The 17,375-nt window shown below is 44.4% G+C and overlaps 2 protein-coding genes across 2 annotated transcripts; both read right to left on the bottom strand.

Annotated features, from left to right (window-relative positions):
* Nucleotides 1–4,560: 4,560 nt before the first annotated feature.
* Nucleotides 4,561–7,686, bottom strand: SMCO3 (single-pass membrane protein with coiled-coil domains 3). The gene is made up of 3 exons (XM_068402252.1): nt 7,607–7,686; nt 7,043–7,098; nt 4,561–5,284 (listed from the first exon to the last, which is right to left on the bottom strand). Exon 3 carries the CDS (start codon nt 5,265–5,267, stop codon nt 4,590–4,592), a length of 678 nt encoding a protein of 225 aa, XP_068258353.1. The 5' UTR covers nt 5,268–5,284; nt 7,043–7,098; nt 7,607–7,686; the 3' UTR covers nt 4,561–4,589.
* Nucleotides 7,687–12,817: 5,131 nt separating this feature from the next.
* On the bottom strand, nt 12,818–15,789 carry ART4 (ADP-ribosyltransferase 4 (inactive) (Dombrock blood group)). The gene is made up of 4 exons (XM_068402155.1): nt 15,699–15,789; nt 14,689–14,690; nt 13,712–14,438; nt 12,818–12,912 (listed from the first exon to the last, which is right to left on the bottom strand). The coding sequence occupies exons 1-4, from the start codon at nt 15,787–15,789 to the stop codon at nt 12,818–12,820; spliced, it is 915 nt and encodes a 304-aa protein (XP_068258256.1).
* Nucleotides 15,790–17,375: the final 1,586 nt, after the last annotated feature.

Here is a 17,375-nt window from a genome sequence, read left to right as displayed (position 1 = left end):
CCGTAAAGCGCGACTGTCGCGCCGCGCAGAACCGCGCTCCGGAAGTGGGGATTTTAGCGCGCCGTCGCCAACTCTATGGTTCCTCTGGTCTTTTCTCCCCCGCGCGGAGGCTCCTCTATGGTTGGGCCGGCGGGGAGCCGGGGGTGGGGCCGGGAGGCGGGGAGGGGGCGTGGCTCGATGCGCCGCGCGCCCGGCGGGTATCACGTGAGCAGCGAGTGGACCCTTTGGCGCAGCCGTTGCGTCCGGCCCCTTCAGGCGGCGGAGCGGGGGACCGGGAGCGGCTCCGTGCCGGCCCCGCCAGCCTCTGGGGCGGGGAAGGACGCAGTTAGGATGGGGTATGGGGGAGAGGGCGCCTTCGGGGTGGGGGAGTGATACGCCGGTGCTGCTGGTGCTGGAAATACTCCGGGACAGGAGGGCAGCCCTTCAGTGCGGCCGCCCTTCCCTCATGCTCTCCTGTCCTGGAAGAAGGTGGAGCTGCGGGGTGTGTGAGCAGCCTCTGTTCGTGGGGAATAAAGGCAAAGCGCTGAGGGAGCAGGAGTTCCTGGTAGTCTCAGGTGTTACATACGTTTCTTGCTGGGTTTGGCCTAAGTCAGCGCTGCTGCCCTGTCAGTGGGGCTGGCATCGCTCTGTTAGGCTCATGGGCCAGCTGCTCTTTCAGGGGGCTACTGGAGAAAAGTTCATCAGGCAACTCAGGCTGTACAAAGAGAGCAGGAGAGCTAGTTTGGTCCCAGCAGGGACCATAGGATCGACTCTGTTACTTGTCTTTCCCTGCAGCCCCCCCTGCCATGGAAGCCCCTGCAGCAAGTTGGTAACGAGCTTTGCAGAGGCTGGTCAGTGCTTGGTGGGAACTGTTCTGCCTCATTGCCCCAAGTGCCTCTCCTGGCAAAAGTCCCGAGACACATGAAGAACCAGGATAAAGGTACATGGAACATCTCCTTGGATACCAGTTGCATCACTGTGAATAAGGAGGAGGCAAGCAATAAAGTGTGGGTGCAGGCTTAAAGAATTAACATGCTGGGGGAGGTGTAGGAAGGATGTTCTGCTATGCACAGATGTACCTGGGAGCAGAGACAGTCTGATCTCTGAGCGGGATTTGTAGACCCCCTGACCCACCCACATCATGGGTGTATGTGCCATGAAACACAATGTTGTTACAGTTTTTCAAATAATGGAGACTTAGCTGGCAAACTTGGAACTTTATGAAGGATCATTGCAGGGTGGGTAAAAGCAAGACGATAACATTAACACCATCAGTTGCAAACTGCACAAAATCCAAGTTAGCAGATGACCAGCTCAGGACCATCCTCAGAGCCAGGGCTTCAGGAGCTCTCAGTGCCTCGGGAGTCTTGCTCACCATGTACACAGCAGAGACATCCCCACCTTGCACCTCTTTGGCCGGTTCTTTTATATTGTTCTTGTTACCAGAAAGAATTTGCTACAGGGCCGATTTTGGTTGCAACCATCCAGTGTTTCTACACATATATGAAAGCAGTGTAGACTGGTTTTGGCGGATTTACAGTTTATTTTCCTATTTGGGGCTCTTCTTATTTGGCAAAACTGCATAATATTAATCCTTTGTCCACAACAACAGATTGAGCAGAGGGAGAATGCCTGAAGGAGTGTGATGGGAACACGGTCGCCACACACATCCCTGTCATGTCACTGGAGAGGGGCACAGCTGAGGCTTTGCAGATTGTGTGCTCCTCACAGGGCTTGGGGTCTTCTGTCATGACAATACTGGGCTCAGTGGGAACAGTGGTACTGCCCCAGCCCTAAGCGCTTTCTCCCAACAGTGTCTTCTGACTTGGAGCTGACTTAGAGGACAATAGTCCTCTGACATTTGTCACTTGGTACTTCTGTCACACCAAGAGGCAGCTCCAGGGAGTTAAGAGGAGACACATCAGCAGACTGGCTAACCCCAGACTGGTTATGACATCTTTGGAGGACCAAGTGTAAGACTGATCAGAGGGCTAGAGAAAGCAGGAATTATTTCTTATTTTGTGAGACAGAGTTTCAGTTACCAAGCAGAAACAGAGCTAAGCTATTTCTGTTCCACTGGGTGCTCTCCCTTGCATCTAGCTGGTTAAATGCATGCTGCACTCAGTTCAAATATGTAGCTGTCAGTAATGCAAGTAAATCCAATTGATTTTCTTATTCCTAGAGTTGGGAAGTTCCCAAGCTGATCAGCAGGTTTTTTAACTCAAAACTACCTTGTTAGGGCTGGATGTTGCCATACCCCTCTATGAGGTCACGGATGGTTCTCCTAGCTGGCTGGGGAGGGTGGCCAGGGATGCTGGCTGGGCCTCTCTGAGCTCACAACCTCCTACCTCATAAGCAGAGGAGCAGGCTGCTGCCCGCCAGCCTCCAACATCTTCAACATCTTCCAACATCTCACGGGCATGAGGACACCTGCCACACCTGCTGTTGCAGGCAAGCCAGCTTTCGTTTAAGCCCACCAGGAACAAGGCTCTACCAAGAGGTGAATAGAAATTGTATATCTTTTGTGTTCCTCATTGCATATCCCACTTCCCCTGATGCTGCTTAGAATTTGCTTTCAAGAAAATGTGGACAAACTGCCTGAAAAGTACAACAGATTTGTTTTTATTTGACTCCGCTATTCTCGTACAGCAGTGATTTGCAATCTCACAAATATACGTACCAAGCTGGTGGTTTTTCTCCCTAAATTAGAATGTACATTTGCAGATAGAAAGTCAGCAGGAGCCAGGAGCTCCTGCCTCTCCAACACTCAAATATTGCTGTTCTGCTGATTGACAGTCTCTTGCCTCCAATCAAGTACCTCTAAACTGAGTGCCACTTGTGTCAGGACACAGAAGATGTCACATCTTGCAGAAATGATGCCTCAGGTCACCATGTCACCCACCACAACACCTCGTGTGAGGCAAGGCAGTGCTTTTTGCCTCCTCTGAATCGCCTCTCCTGACCCACATGGCCCAGTCTGCCGCTTGTGCTGGTCCCAGTTTGCCAGTCCCTGGCACCCATCCGTGCTCCTGAACCCGGGGCTTTCTCCCTGATGGCTGGCAGGGCTGCTTGAGAGCCAGCAGATGCATTGCCATCTAGTGGCTTTTGAACACAAAAGCAAAGAGGAGTCAAAAAAGATGATTAAAAGTGGGAACAGTAGGAAAAAAAAAAACCACAAAACACCAAAACCCAGAATGGAAGGGTTGTGAAGCCAATGTAGAGCTTCCCTGTTGTAATCTCACCCATGTCTTTACTTTCACAGGCACGATCTAGTTATTAATATAATAATCTAATATTGCTAATATTGAATATTAACAAATATACAAATTTGGATATGCTTTTAGTATGGGGGAAGCTGGTACTAAAAAAGGAACCTATACACAATCCTACTAGATTAGTCTATCATGGATATAAAAAAGAATTTATAAATTGCATCTATAATGAAGATTTTAATCTTTTTTCATGATTGGGTTTAAGATTGGTTTTTCAGACAGAACAAAAAAAAAAACAAACCAAGTACAAGAAAGAGAGATCTTACAATATTCAGGTACATTTTTATTAATTCTTAAATTACTTTTTTTTTCCAAAAAAAACAAAAACAAGCAAACCACAGCAAATCAGAGCAAGAGACTGCAAATCATGTTCTTGCTTCCAGCTGTGTTTTTAAAATCTAAAAAAATAAGGACATTTGGTAGCATATTGTGAAATGCAGAATCTGAACATGCTCTTGGCAGTCCCACTTTCATGGGACTGGGTAAAGCACGTGAAAATAAATCTAGTGCATTAATAGGCCTATAATCCTGCAGACACTTGTACGTGTGTATAATCCTATTTCAATCAACAGAGCAGCAACTGTGCACAGAAACATTTACCTGTGGGTTGGCAGGAGTGGGGCATCACTGAGCATAAGAGGTTATTCACAGTCAGGCACACCTGGAACACTACAGCTGGTTTCTCTCAGTTGTGGGGCAAGGTTGTGTGTGTTTGCCTGTACAACCATGTTTCTCTTACCTGCTAATCTACTGGGATTAGAGTTTATGTAAAGATCTCTGGCTGGCTCCTTAGGCAGGGATGGGACAGGAAATAGCAGTTAAATATGCTTCAGCTAGTACTCGTAAGTACTTCCATGAACAGGGAATTCAGCCTATCAGATTTAGCACTAATCCACACTAAGCTACAGCTGTCCTGATGAGCCCTCCAGATGACAACATGGACTGGCTTGTTGAAATTGTTTTCTCCCATCATGTTTTCATCTTTGATATAGAAATACAGTAAGAGAAAAATCACTCCACCTCACCACTACTGCTCCAGCAGTGAATATTATTGGCACTAGTACAAATTATTGTTCAAGGTTATCTACAACGCACTCCAGAAAACACCTGAAGGAAAGGTGCAAAGTATTTGAAGTGTTGCTTCCCAGAAGCACCTGTAAGCCAGTTCCCTATTAATATATTTCAGTGCCAATTCCCTGATCTGACACTTCTCTTGCTCTGCTGCCACTAATAAGAAAAAAAGCCATTGACAGTTTATTTACCATGATGAATCAAAAACGTTTCTGCAGGCACAGCTGCTGCAGTCGCTGTCACAGCAGGAGAGAACTCTGACTTCATTCATTGAACCTGCTGTTTCACCAAAGAAGTCACTTCACGTATGGCACGCTGGTATTTTTCTGAGGCTGCTCTAAACTCAGCCAGGTGCTTTTCGTAGCTTCTTACAGCTGCCAGAAGCTGATTCCTCTCCACGGCTCCCAGGATGGCATGGAGGATCATTTCAATGCCGAGCCCGAGAATGGTGATGCTGATTCCCCCAAGAACAGATGCCCCAATCTGCACAAGGAGACTGACGAGCTTGCTCACAGTGAAAGTTATAAGATTGGAACCAAGTAGTTTGATAGCTACCATCCCTGCTGTTGAAGTTGCTTCTCCAAGAACAATGGAAAAAACTTTATGGGCTATTGCAATTTTCTCCAACTCAGGCTCTTTGATGTCATACAGCTTCTGGTACAGCACAGGCTCTAGCTTTTCCTTCATGTTGCTATCAATCTTCTGTACCTGATGCTGAATCTCATTCATCGCTCGAATGATAATGTCACAGTTTTCCTTGACAGTGCTGCTCTCTCTCATCTGAACGTGGGTAATGGTACAGCCCAGGTGTTCATTCAGCACTCTAGCCAGCTCATTTGTTGCACAGCAATTTGTGGACATGCAGTCGAGCAATTCCTGGTGCAGATGGATCAATTCTTGCCTTCTCCTGGGGTTATCTGGGTAAAGGAGGTCGCTCAGCGCCATTCTTCTGAAATAGACTACTTCAAGAGAGAGAAGAGATCTCTTACTCTGTTCAACACCCATAGCCCTAGCCCTTAAAAAGCAGTGAAATGTCCTTTGTCTCTGCCTCACTGGTTCTTTTTATACTCAGCAAGTCAAATCCCAAGGCATATCTTGTAAATGTAGAAATCTTAATTCTTGTTTTGGATCTTTAGCCAAATGATTGGAAAAGGACCTTATTAGACATTGGACGTACTCAGAGCAACAAAAATAGCTAACAAATATGTAATTAGCAGATTGGTAAAATGAACGTGGGTCATTCTCCACCTTGGAAACTGAAGATGGTAGAAGCTGAACTAGTTCACTAAAAAAACAGAACAATCTCACCTAATCAGCAAAATCTAAAATAAGCTGTGGAAGTGAAAGGCCTGTTCTAGACACACTTTTGCATCAGCCTATTTTTTTCAGTTAGTGGCATCTGATTTTTTAAACAACTGTGATGACTGATGGAGTGGGCACAGTTTGTTATCACCATAAGGGTGTTTTATGCCAGTGTAGCTTATTTCTCCTCACATTCAAGAGAAAATGTTACTATATAAGCACTCTGTTTATACTAATAAACTCATACTTGGGAATTCATAGAGAATAGTAAAATTATCTATAATAAACCCATCCTAACCTATATCACCTTACACATATCTCCTACTGTGTTTTCTTCCCTGATACTTACCGCTTTCCCTCATTGTTTATTCACCTCCCTAATGCTGTAATCAATTCCCCATTGTTTTTTCCCCCATGAACATCAAACAGCTGCAGACAGCCCCGTGATGTTCAGCACGCCTTGTGAGCACCATGAGGTGCACCTGCTCCAGCTGGATGTCTGTGATGGCAGATCACCTTGAAGCAGCACACACCAGCCCTGCTTGCACAGCCACACTCTCTCCATACCCAGGGAGTCCTGTGCAGAGCTAACACCAGCGAGTGCTCACCAAAATCCTAGGACATGACTGGGCAGAATCTGACCCTCCATTATCACTGTACAGACCAGAGCACAAAATTTAACTTCTTTGATTCCACCCACCCCACCCCAAACACTTGTGTCTAATCCTTACGGTCACCATTCTTCTCTGAGCTGTCACTGGTTTGCCAGAAAAAAGGCATATTTAATACATTTTTCTTCATCACCTGCATGTCAATATGCAGAGTTATCAGTGATCATGGAGTTATTCCTCCTCACTAAGCTTTTGTAATCAACTCAGGGCCACTTCCTTTTAACCCATCACCAGCTGCAAAGTAAAAATGCTTTACCATAATTTTGACTTGAATGCGTGTGTCTTACTTTGCAACAGGGGCAAACTATGAATGAGTAGGATGACTAGTTTCTTTGTTGGCACTTTTGCATTCTCAGCCCTCTTATTGCAAATCTGGGCCACTTTTATGCAGTGCTTCGCATTTTTCAAAGACAAATCTCCTCTTGCTGTTGGTGCCTACATATCACAGTTACAGCTACAAATAGTTGTATGTGGTGGACTAGCTAGATTTTTCTTCCTAAATGATACCTTTGTGTCATCTTGGTCCTTTGTCGTTCTTGCATTATCTGCTAACTGCAAATCACCTGACACTGATGCAGCTGTATTTTACTAAACACAGCCTCCCCCACAAGATCACCGTAGAAAACCAGAATTATTTCAACAGTCCCCTAGCCAACTTCGAGTCTCGGTGTTGAAATACAAGCCAGTCTGAAGCTAATCTTTCCACAATATTTTGCACAGTACTGTACATTTCTTCCAGCCACTTACCTTGTAGCTTCTGTCAAGAGAATAAACTCTTTAACACATCTTTCTTTTTCTTCAAGCTGGAGGGAACAAAGTAGATATACAGTAAAGATTTGTGATTTTCAGGAAACATAAAGCTATGTCAATGCGAGGTATGATTTCATATCAGTCCCTGCCTCAGGGATGTTGCTGGCTTGCTCTCTGACTCAGTGTAATATTAGATCCTTTCCACTCCAGTGATGTTTTGTTGAAAGCTCATTTGTTTTTCCTTATTTGTAGAAACTGAGGAGACAAAATGTTCTAAGAGGAATGGCACTTCAACAAACCTTTTATGTACTAGACAGTTGTAGAGGAGACTTTTAGCATCTATTCTTTATGCATTATTATTTCAGCTCCTATAACTGCTCTAGATTTTATGTCTCAGTGCTAAAATTACCTCTTACTCTCCACATTAACACTTTTGCTAGTTTTTACATTTGCTTTCTAGAGTTAGGCAGGTCACATATATTTCCATATTTCTGACTATTTCTCCAGCTCCAGAGAGGTTTTCTCCAGAAGCTTTCCTAATGAAATATTTAGACTGCTTACCTGATTTTGTCTGAGTGCTCCTGCAGTCAGCTGAAATGTGTATGGGACAGTGACTACATCCTCTTTCCCCTCTGTTCCTCTGGTGGTTTCCAGCGGCATGTGACGAGTAAGGGATCCAGAGGCTGGGCTTCAGCTGGGTCCTGTTGCCTGCCTGCTTATCATTAGTTCTATTGTGTGATGTTTACCTAGATTCATCTCGTTTTCTTCCTCCTTTCCCCTTTCTTCCAATTTTTACAGATTTCAGTTTATTTCATGCTAGTTCCCAATTGAACTTTAGATCCTCCAAAGGCCTTTTGTTCCTGGAAAGAATAAGTACAGCATGAAGCCCTCTGCCTACAACAAAGGTACCATCACTGCTACCTACAGCCATGGCTGAAAGGGGATGGTATTACTTGATGTTCTCAGAACATAAAACATGTAGGACAACACTTTGCATTCATACAGATACAGGATTAGGTTTTGTACTAGGATTTATAAATTTCTGTTGTTTATAAGTATAAACAATAAACACTAATGCTTGTAGCTATTCCTTGAAATAATGAATTGTTGCCATGACAGGTTTTGTATACCTGTGCCTTATGGAAGAAAAGTTGAACAGTCCCACACAAAGAGAAAAATAGATACCACAGACAGTGAAAACAGGCTTTGTCTGTCCCAGCAAGACAAGCTTGTACTTCTGCCTTCATCCAAGCTAGACATCTTTCATGCTCTGATCCTTAGAAAGATGGTCCTGCTGCTCACTAGGCTCTGGTCACGAATGCTGCCTCCCCAGTAGAGAACAGTTTTGTTCTCAGATGAAAGTAAAAGATGAAGCATAAAATGAGTACTCTGCAATTGCCAGCTTGTTTTCCCCTGAAAGCTGAGCTATTGTATTCAACCCAGAACTTGAGTACCAAACTCCCCTTGTTTTCAGAGCTGTAGGCATGAGAAGATGAGCTGAGAGAGAACACTAATGATTTCACTATTACATTTCTGCAACCATCAATTAGTTGTGACTTCTGTTATCAACTGAGAATGCCATGTAGTACTGAAATACTTCATCCAATATTGGACTGAACTGAATTGATCAGGCTGGCAACTGCCTCTGTGTCACATTCTGTAGGCTGGAAACTGATTTCAGGTCTTCAAGGTTTGCAGTGGATGCAAATTCTTCTCTTCTAGAGTCTCTATCATTTGGAACATGACCAAAAATCATTTAAACAATAAGCAAGCAGTTTTGTTCCTGCTTTTCTTTGGGTCTTTAAGGAAGATTAACAGTGGTTGTTTCAGACCTATTAAGTTTGAGGGAAGGACTTCATCTGGAGTGACTGTCACCCTTCATTGCTGCAATTTGCCAGGTCTTCTATTCTGATGCCATGAGAGTGGAAGAAGTGGTGTGGAGCCCCAGAGCCAGCTCTGGCTGAACAGCAGTGGAGGCTAAAATCAATTTTGCCATTTCACACAACTTCAGACCACTTTAGCCATGGGGAGGGAAAGGAGGAAGAGGCAGACAGCTGAGCTGAGCACTGAGAGAAAAGTCTTAAAAAGTATGAAGTGGGATGAGAAGTTGCAACTACTTGGACACATCTAACTGCACATCTAACCACAGCAATAGCTGATGAAACATGTCTGCCACAACCAGTATGGCTTTCCAGGGCTCTGGCACAAGCAAAGGCAACATGAGGAGCAGTCCCTCAGCCATGTGCTGTCCCAGGACTGTGCCTGCAGTTAGCCTTGGGAGAACTCTTAGGTGTAAGCAAGACATAACTTCCTTAATAATCAAAACAGTAGCAAGACAGGAGCCCAAGCAAGGAGAATGTTTTGTGCTTCCACCTACCAAGGGGTGCTTGCAACATCTAGCCTCTGTATGAACTGACAGATATGGGTCACTTCACAGCAAACTGTAGCCTGACAAAACATTGCATTACTCAGCCTTCAATTGCTTTGCATCTTGAATGTAGATGTCTGACGCATTTGACTTTGCTGGGTCTATTCCCAACTCCCCAGAATGTCAGTTTAATTCTGTGTAGAGCCACCAGTATATACAAACTGAAGGATTCTAGTCCTAAGGATGATGTAAAGTAGATTGTTTGCTAGGGTTCCCATAAATTTGCCAATAAACACCAAAAGGCAAGAAAAATTCACTTACAGCATGTCCATTGCTTTTTAGATTGCATGCTGAAGGTCAGTCATACTTCCTGCAGCCATAAGAGTAATGATACTTGCAGCTGTTGACACCATATTTTGCTGACCTGCTTGGTAAGACCCCTGAAAAGGCTGACAAACAGCTTTTTCTGTGTTTTCTTCTAACTGTAATGTCTTGGGGGAGGGTGGGTGAGATGGGTTGATAATTTGTAATACTGGTTTCAGAAATGTAACATTCTAGCTGAAAATATATCCAGTGTTATTCCCCTGTGTCTTTTGGATTTCCTGTGTTTCCTTTTCAGAGTCAGACACCACTCCAGAAATGCTAGCCCGCCTTGGTTTTAAGAGTGATAAAGAAAGGCTGTTCGAGGCCTGCCAGAATCTGCATGACTTAGTGTACTTCTATGTCTCTTCAACCAACAGAATATTCCAGCTCCTCAATGCGCATCTTGGCACCAACTTCCCCATCATGCCAGTAAAAGAAAATTTCAGCATTAAAGAGAATCTGCAGCTCCTGGTCAGTGCCTTGAAAGAGATGCAAGCCACCATGGAAACAAAAGACAAAGGTGTACAGGAAAGCATCAGCCACAGTTTGTACGCTAAGATTTCTGGTCCCACCACCTCCCTGCAGGACAAGATCGCTGCAGTAAAGGCACTGTATGAGAATTACAAGGGAGTTGTAGAAGGCATCGTGGGTGTGCTCGTTGCAGTGATGTTGAAACATGACAATTTCCCTGACGCAGTGGAATCTGCTATTCATCAGTTACTGAGTTCACCTGCCTTATCCCTCCAAGTATCAGAACTTCTTATGGACTATGCTGATATTGTGAAGGTGCTGCAACAAAATGAGACACCAAGTACCGCAGAAGGCAGCTCCTCCTCAAGTGGAACATCACAACAGCTCAGGCTTCACTCTCTACCCTCCTCCTCTTCACTTCTTGTTTTCCTACAGGCTATCCCTCAAGGACACAGATCCATAAAGAAAAGCCTGAAAATAGCAGCTGACTACTTAGAGGAGGCTTTCAGGGTGCTGAAGCCACCTTGTGAGGGATTCCAAACCTCTGTTAAAATGGTTGAAGCCTGCATCTCAGCAATAACAGATAAGCAGCAAGAGACATAAATGTGCTGATGTGTCAGAAATCCATCTTGAATCCTGTAATTCTCACATAGGAAAGAGTTTAAGCATGTTTGAACACACAAAAAAGATGTATCTGCAGCAGCTGCTTCTAATCTCATTATTTTTTGAAACCTGGGCTTAGTATCTTGGAGCATTTAGGGGTCAAAATCAAGTTCTGACAACTTATTATTTGAAATCACTGGTAAACCAAGAGCAACAAGAAAGTAACATGAAATACAGATAGAAAACAAGCTAATAGTAAAATAGTTCTGTATTAAATCTATTTTAGCTCCCTGGGCAAGCATGTCTTCTCAGGATTTCAGGGGCAGTAGTTCAGTGTCACAGAACATGTTACTAGGTTTTAGATGATTAGATGATGGTCTGCCATTACAAACACCTAAACATGATACACAAGATGCTGAGCCTCAAACTCCTCCATTTAATCTGCTAAAACCTGAAGACGTCCAAATTCCTTAAGTGCCTACATTTCTAATGCTAATATTTCTCGTGTGCCTAAGTTCTGCATTCCTTGCCACAGGATTTCCAGGGGAATGGCAGCACCAAGCTTATACGGAGCTGCTCTGAGAGTCAAGCAGTTCACACAGGTGCTTTTGTCTGTCCTTGCCTTTGATTAACCAGCTGATTGGCAGCTTGTGCAGTCCTCTTATATTCAGATCTCGTTTGGATAGCTAACTTGTTGCTTACTGTTTTGCATAGGGGGCAGTGAATACAGAACTCCAGCTTCCTGCCAAGATCAGCAGCATCTGAAAGCTGGGGTCGTTTGTGAAGTGCGTCAGTGAGTTTCAGTTCAATTATTTGATGACTCCACTGCAAAGTTAAATCACCATAACTAGTCTCTCCTTGGACCAGTGAGATAATCTCTGACTGTAGCCTCAGCCCAGAGCTAGCGTCAGTGGGGGTGAGGGACCAGCGGTAAAAAAGGAAGCAAGACATGTTGGAAAGGGGAAAGGCAGAAAATGTTTCTTATTTCCACACTCTTGTTTTTTGGAGATGGGAGAACTTCCTAGCTGTTCTGGCTTGGGTGTCTAAGGCTCCAGAAGAGCTAAATAAACACATAAAAGTGAGAGGAGTCTACAGCTAAATCAGAAGTTCCAATTCCAGTTTGTGATGTTAATTCAACCTCCAGCATTGCACATTGCAGACCAGCAAAGTAGAAAGGCACGTAAATGAATTTCAGTCACATTCAACACCCGTGAAGACAGCAGTGGGCTCCACAGGCTCTCCTTAATTTCAGTGTGAAATGACCAACATGTATTCATCAGCCACTAGAGGACTGTTATGAAAACAGGTTCTGCCTAAGCTTTTCAGAAGAAAAGCTATAGTCAAACATGAAAGCTGAAGACAGGCCTGACAAGTCTCATGATCCTCTGCTGCTAAGTTCATGTCTCAAGGCAGCTTTATGCTTCTATCGCCCATGTGTGAGATGCAGACAGGCAGCTTGAAATGACAGCTATGGCTTTGGTGCATGGGGTTCATGCAGAGGGGAAAGACTGCTATTCAGCAGCCACAGATTTTGCTGTCCCCTAGGACCCTGCACTCAAAGGAGATATGCAAAGCTGCACAGTAACCCACTTAACTCTAGCACCATGGTGCCTTTTGCATCCCACAGACAGACTCTTTCTCACTAAAAATATACTAAGAGATCTGTAAAGAGTCCAAAGTCCATGTGTGTCTTCCCTGAATGCCTAAGGGAAAAGTTACCTACAGTGAAGGGTATCACTGCCCTACTCTTCAGAAAGGCCACAGGTAACTGCCCTCCTACCTGAATGGGTCCAGGGAATGTCTCTTTTGATGAACTAGGCTGAATGTTCCAGTCTCAGCTGGAGAGCTGCAGCTGAAAGCAAAGGGAGGGTTGAACCTTCTGTAACAACAGGAACTCCAGAGACCGATTTCCTGTGAATTCTTCTTGCCCACTATTCAAGTGTATATATCTGGATGCAGCCAAAGAATCAGTCATTGAGGGCCAAGCACATGAAAACTCCAACTAAACTAGGAAGAATGGCAGAGGCGAGGGCAGTAGAACCGCTGTTCTTGCTTCTTGAAGCTGAAAGAAAGTCAAGAGATCAGTCATTTAGACCTCTTTTGACTGCTTAGAGCTTTCTGCACTTGCTAACACAGCCTTTGCCCAGAAGAGCCATGTCCTCAAGTCTACCTACTACTTTGGCTTAGGTCCAGGCACAAACTCTCATTTCTAAATGATTATTTTGTGCTCAAAGGTTGCATTTGACACACTATCGTTCAAAGAGACTAAAGCAAGAGTCCTGTATTGGCAGTGGACTCACAGAAGGACAGGGCTATAGAACAGGCCCAGAGAGTTCTTCCAGCACAGAATAGCTATCTCTGTAGCCAGGATACTCACAGTGTGTGCTTTGCCAAAGGATACTTCTCCTCCCTTCTGCCACAGGAGAGAGAACACAACTAAAGCAGCAGTAGTTTTGTCCTGAGGCTTGAAGTGTAGCAGCCTTGCAAGCCATCCAAACAAATATCTGAATTCGGGCTGCCGGCAAATCTCATCTGCCCTTGCAGTAGGAATGCTGGGGACCCAAATACTTGTGTCCTACGACATCCTTGCAATGGCAGATGGGATGAATGGAGGCTACAGAGAACCCTGAGATCTGCTGTGTATCAGATGGATTCATCTCTAGTGAGCTGCAGGGTGCTCCCAGGTTTCATGACAAACAGATGAAAACTGGGTCATGTGGCTATCGTAGGTGAACACAGCAGGCAAACTACAGATTTGGCCTTGAGTGTGGCCCCATATAGGTGCAGCTCGTGAGGGCTGCTTGGGGCACTTGAGACCAGACTGTCCTGCGCTCCCCCGCATGAAAGGCGATATACAATACCTTCCACGAGCTGGCAGTGGTACTTGCTGTAGTTCCCCACAGAATGCAGATGCAGACAGTTACCGTGCTGTGTCCGAAAGAAGCTTTTGACAAGGAATATCTCATAAGGGGGAATGAGGACTTCCTTCTCAGATGTGTAGTAAGAAAAGCCTTGAACAGCTGCTCCCAAACAAGTGGTCACTGTGAACAAAGTTTCATTCCCAAACTTCTGGGCTTCATTCCAGAGGTGAGAGGTAGAGGTGAAACGGCCAAATCGCACCCTGCTGCCTACGGTGGCCTCGATATGTAGGTCTTTCACACCCCTGTGCACCTGGTAGCACTTACGTTTCCCCATGCTCTCCTTGCTGCTCTGCCATTGCTTCATTATCTGGATAGCAGTCGTTAAGTAAAAGTGAAAATATTTGAAACTGAAGTTGTGTCTGTAGTGCTCTGGAGAGCTTCCTGCCATAGATGTGGCCCAGTTCAGCTGAGAGTGCAGGGAAGAGTTCATGGTGTAAGCCATGAGGACTATGGCATGGCTCTCATGCATCTCCCTCAGGAGACCTACAGGGCTCTTTAACAAAGCCTCCTGAGCCTTCTCCCATAGACTCAAATAGTCCTTGTTAGCAGCTATTTCCTTTTGGAAATAGTCTCCTCGCTCCAGTTCTTCCATCATCTGCTCTCTGCACCCCAGATACTGGTCATCAAAGGAATGCAGAGCCATATCCATCATGAGGTGGGACACAGCCTGCAACATAAAAGCAAATGAAGATTAGCATCAGAAGTGTGAACTTTTTGTGTGTATCTATGGATGCAAGCCAAGTTTTTCTCTACCCTCTTCTTGCCTCTTTGTCATTATTGACAAAGGAAGCAGAGCAGGTAGGCATCTTTGACAAGACCTTCCTGAAAAACCTCAGGTTATTGTCCAAGCCCCACCTCAGGCAAATGCCAGCCAGGATGCCGGAGTTCTTATTTGATGTGCGTCATTGGCATTAAACACCTCAGGAGAGTTGGCCCTTCAGAGGGTGAGTGTATAAAGCCTGCAGGACAGACCCATGGTCCATTTATTTCAACATTCTGCTCATGATTAATAAGTGGTTTTGAAGAGGGAAAGAATAAGCAAAACAATGTGCTAGGGGCAGTGCATCCTGAGCACTCAGAGATGAATTTCTTCTTCCTGTCTTGTCATACCTCTCAGACATGTTTTGGCTCCAGAGAATGATGTTCAGTAAAGGACAATATAGTAGCAGTGTGCCAGAACTTTTTTCATCCAGTTTGCCTCAGTGAGGCCAGCTGGACTTGTCATGTATATAAACATTAAACACTTGAGTAAGGATTTACACAGCTGGGTGCAATAACAGGAAAACAACCTCTAATATATTCTGCCTGTGAAATGACACGCTAATTATCTATTTCTAGCATTTCTAATTAATATTTTTGCTTTTCAATCTCCTAGTAGACTAGCCAAGCACTCTAGTCAGTTGACAGTTCATTGAATTCTACAAGTAGATATTCACTTCATCTCGAATATTCAACCTAGACATATAACCAAATTGTTACCTTTCTTAGCCTCTGAAGTTATACTGGCCCATAAACTATACAGGGATTCAGTTTATTGCTCCATGATACCATAGTTGTTTTCAGGGAAAGCTAAAAGACCGTCACAAGCAATAGAGCAGTATTGTCACTGTCCTATCCAACAACACACTGCTTTTGTCAGAGCCTCAGCTGAGACAGGCTGGAAATGAGAGGAACAATTCCATAAGATCTACTCACAAACACACCCTGAGAAACCATCTGGCTCCAAACAGGAAGAAATTTCCAACCAAGTAGTTAAAACGAATTAAGACAGGTAAGAAATGGAACAGAGCGACTGAAAGCAGAAGAGTTTCTGCTGAACCCAGATCTCCTTAAATATCATGTTTCAAATTAAAAAAAAAGAAAAAACATGTTTATTTCAGTAGGATGAGCAATTTCACCATTTCAAATAAAGAACATTGTTTACCACCTTTTACCGGCCTTTGCAAGGAGATCAGCAACAGAAGGCTGGCCAGCAGTACTGGCATCCTAGAGTCCACCCAAGATGCTGTTAAGAACATTGAGCTCAAGTAGAGGTCATTTACATCCTGTTTAATTCCCTTTTTTCTTGAAACTGGAAAGTCTGCAGTTTGTAATTTGCACTCAGGTTTTGGTGACAATTCTTCAACTAAAGATCAAGCACCAGATTCTTACAGCAATTCAGAAGCTGTTAATCAAAGAAAACAAAATTTACTGGCAGAAGTGTGCCCACAATTCATAAGGGTCTGATTGCGCCAACTCCAGCTGGTGTAGATGTCCTTCACCTTGATAATTCTCTTAATTCCAAGGTATCTGGTGTTCTTGTTCCTGCAAAAAGGAAGAAAACTCAGGCTTGGAGAAGTCTAAGGCAGTTCTCTCTTGAGGAGTGATGTGTCAAGAAGAGGTGGAGAGCAATCCCTGGTCAAGAGTTTAAAAAGCCCCTTTAAAGAAGTGCAGAGCTCTGATAAAGCCAACACAGAAATGCAGGGTAGGCTGGGATCCCATCTGGGAGCAGAGATAACATAACTGTCCTCCTCCTTATCTCCCCCTGGTTTCTAATAATGTGCTGCCAATTCTACCTTTACACCACTGCAGAGTGGCACCTTGTTGAACTGTTTAAATTGGGTACACTCAAAATGTGTAAATACAGATTCTATACCGAGACTAACCCCTCTCTAGTAGCTGGTTTCCAGCCACCCTTCCAAACAACCGCAGAGAGTTACTCACCTGCAAAGCGCCATGGCCTCTGATCACTCTTCTGCACGGAAAAAGAGCTAAAAGGAGGAGTCAGGGCTTCTTTCTGACTACAGAGAAGTGAAGTTCATTTTCCATTGCCTGCTAGTGATAGACTGGGTGAGGGGGACACCTGTAGACAGGGTGTGATTCCCTGAGAGAAGAAACATTTGTGCAGCTGCTTGGATTCTGTGGACAGAGAGCATTTGCCAAATATTGCTGAAATAGGGTGAGAGATGACATAAAGGTCTCATACTGGGTCGCTTTCAAAGTGATCTGTAACACTGCACCAGATGATGCTGCTGACAGTACCTGCAGCCACTGACTACAGGAGATGATGACACAAAGGATGATGCAAAGTGATAAATGCAGCCTATCTACTTCTCCTTCTTGGAATTCCTGCATTATGTTGGGCTGTATTTCAGAAAGGAGTTCTTCAACTGCTAAACGTGAGTCCAGAGAAGGGGTTGTGAATTCATTCAGAGGCATCTCCTCCCCTCTTCATGTAGCGGTAAAAAGGAACTAAACTAGGACAGGCTCCAGCAGGAACTTGACAATCAGGATAAACAGCCCCACTAGAATTTCGGAATCGCTGTCAATTCAGCTACATATAATCCAGTTGCAGATTATGTCCCTGTTTTCCCCTTCTGGCCTCTTAATGTATGTTGCACTATAAAGTGAATGAGGACGAAAGCCCACTGGATTTGCATTTTCAATAGCAACGTAGTGTACGATTTAGCGCATGGCGATAAATATAATGTCCATAAGATGGCACCAGAGGACTCATAATGGCTGTTAAATGTGCATTGACCAGGTGAAAACTAAAGTCCTCCATTCCAGCAGTAAATTCGTTGTCTGATTTGTGCACTCAGACCCCCGAAGGCTGTAATGATTT

The sequence above is a fragment of the Nyctibius grandis genome, chromosome 5 (assembly GCF_013368605.1).
Source record: "Nyctibius grandis isolate bNycGra1 chromosome 5, bNycGra1.pri, whole genome shotgun sequence".
In the NCBI taxonomy this organism is placed as follows: domain Eukaryota; kingdom Metazoa; phylum Chordata; class Aves; order Nyctibiiformes; family Nyctibiidae; genus Nyctibius; species Nyctibius grandis.
Note: the sequence above shows the minus strand (reverse complement) of the source record. Positions and strands in the feature narration are given on the sequence as shown.

Bases quoted from the DNA above. Each gene is read 5' to 3' on its own strand.
- SMCO3 (XM_068402252.1), bottom strand. From the start codon at position 5,267: ATGGCGCTGAGCGACCTCCTTTACCCAGATAACCCCAGGAGAAGGCAA.
- ART4 (XM_068402155.1), bottom strand. From the start codon at position 15,789: ATGTTCTTAACAGCATCTTGGGTGGACTCTAGGATGCCAGTACTGCTG. The intron at 12,913-13,711 runs GTATTGTATATC...ACTTTCTTTCAG, and splicing joins CCACTGCCAGCTCGTGGAAG to CTTCAAGAAGCAAGAACAGC.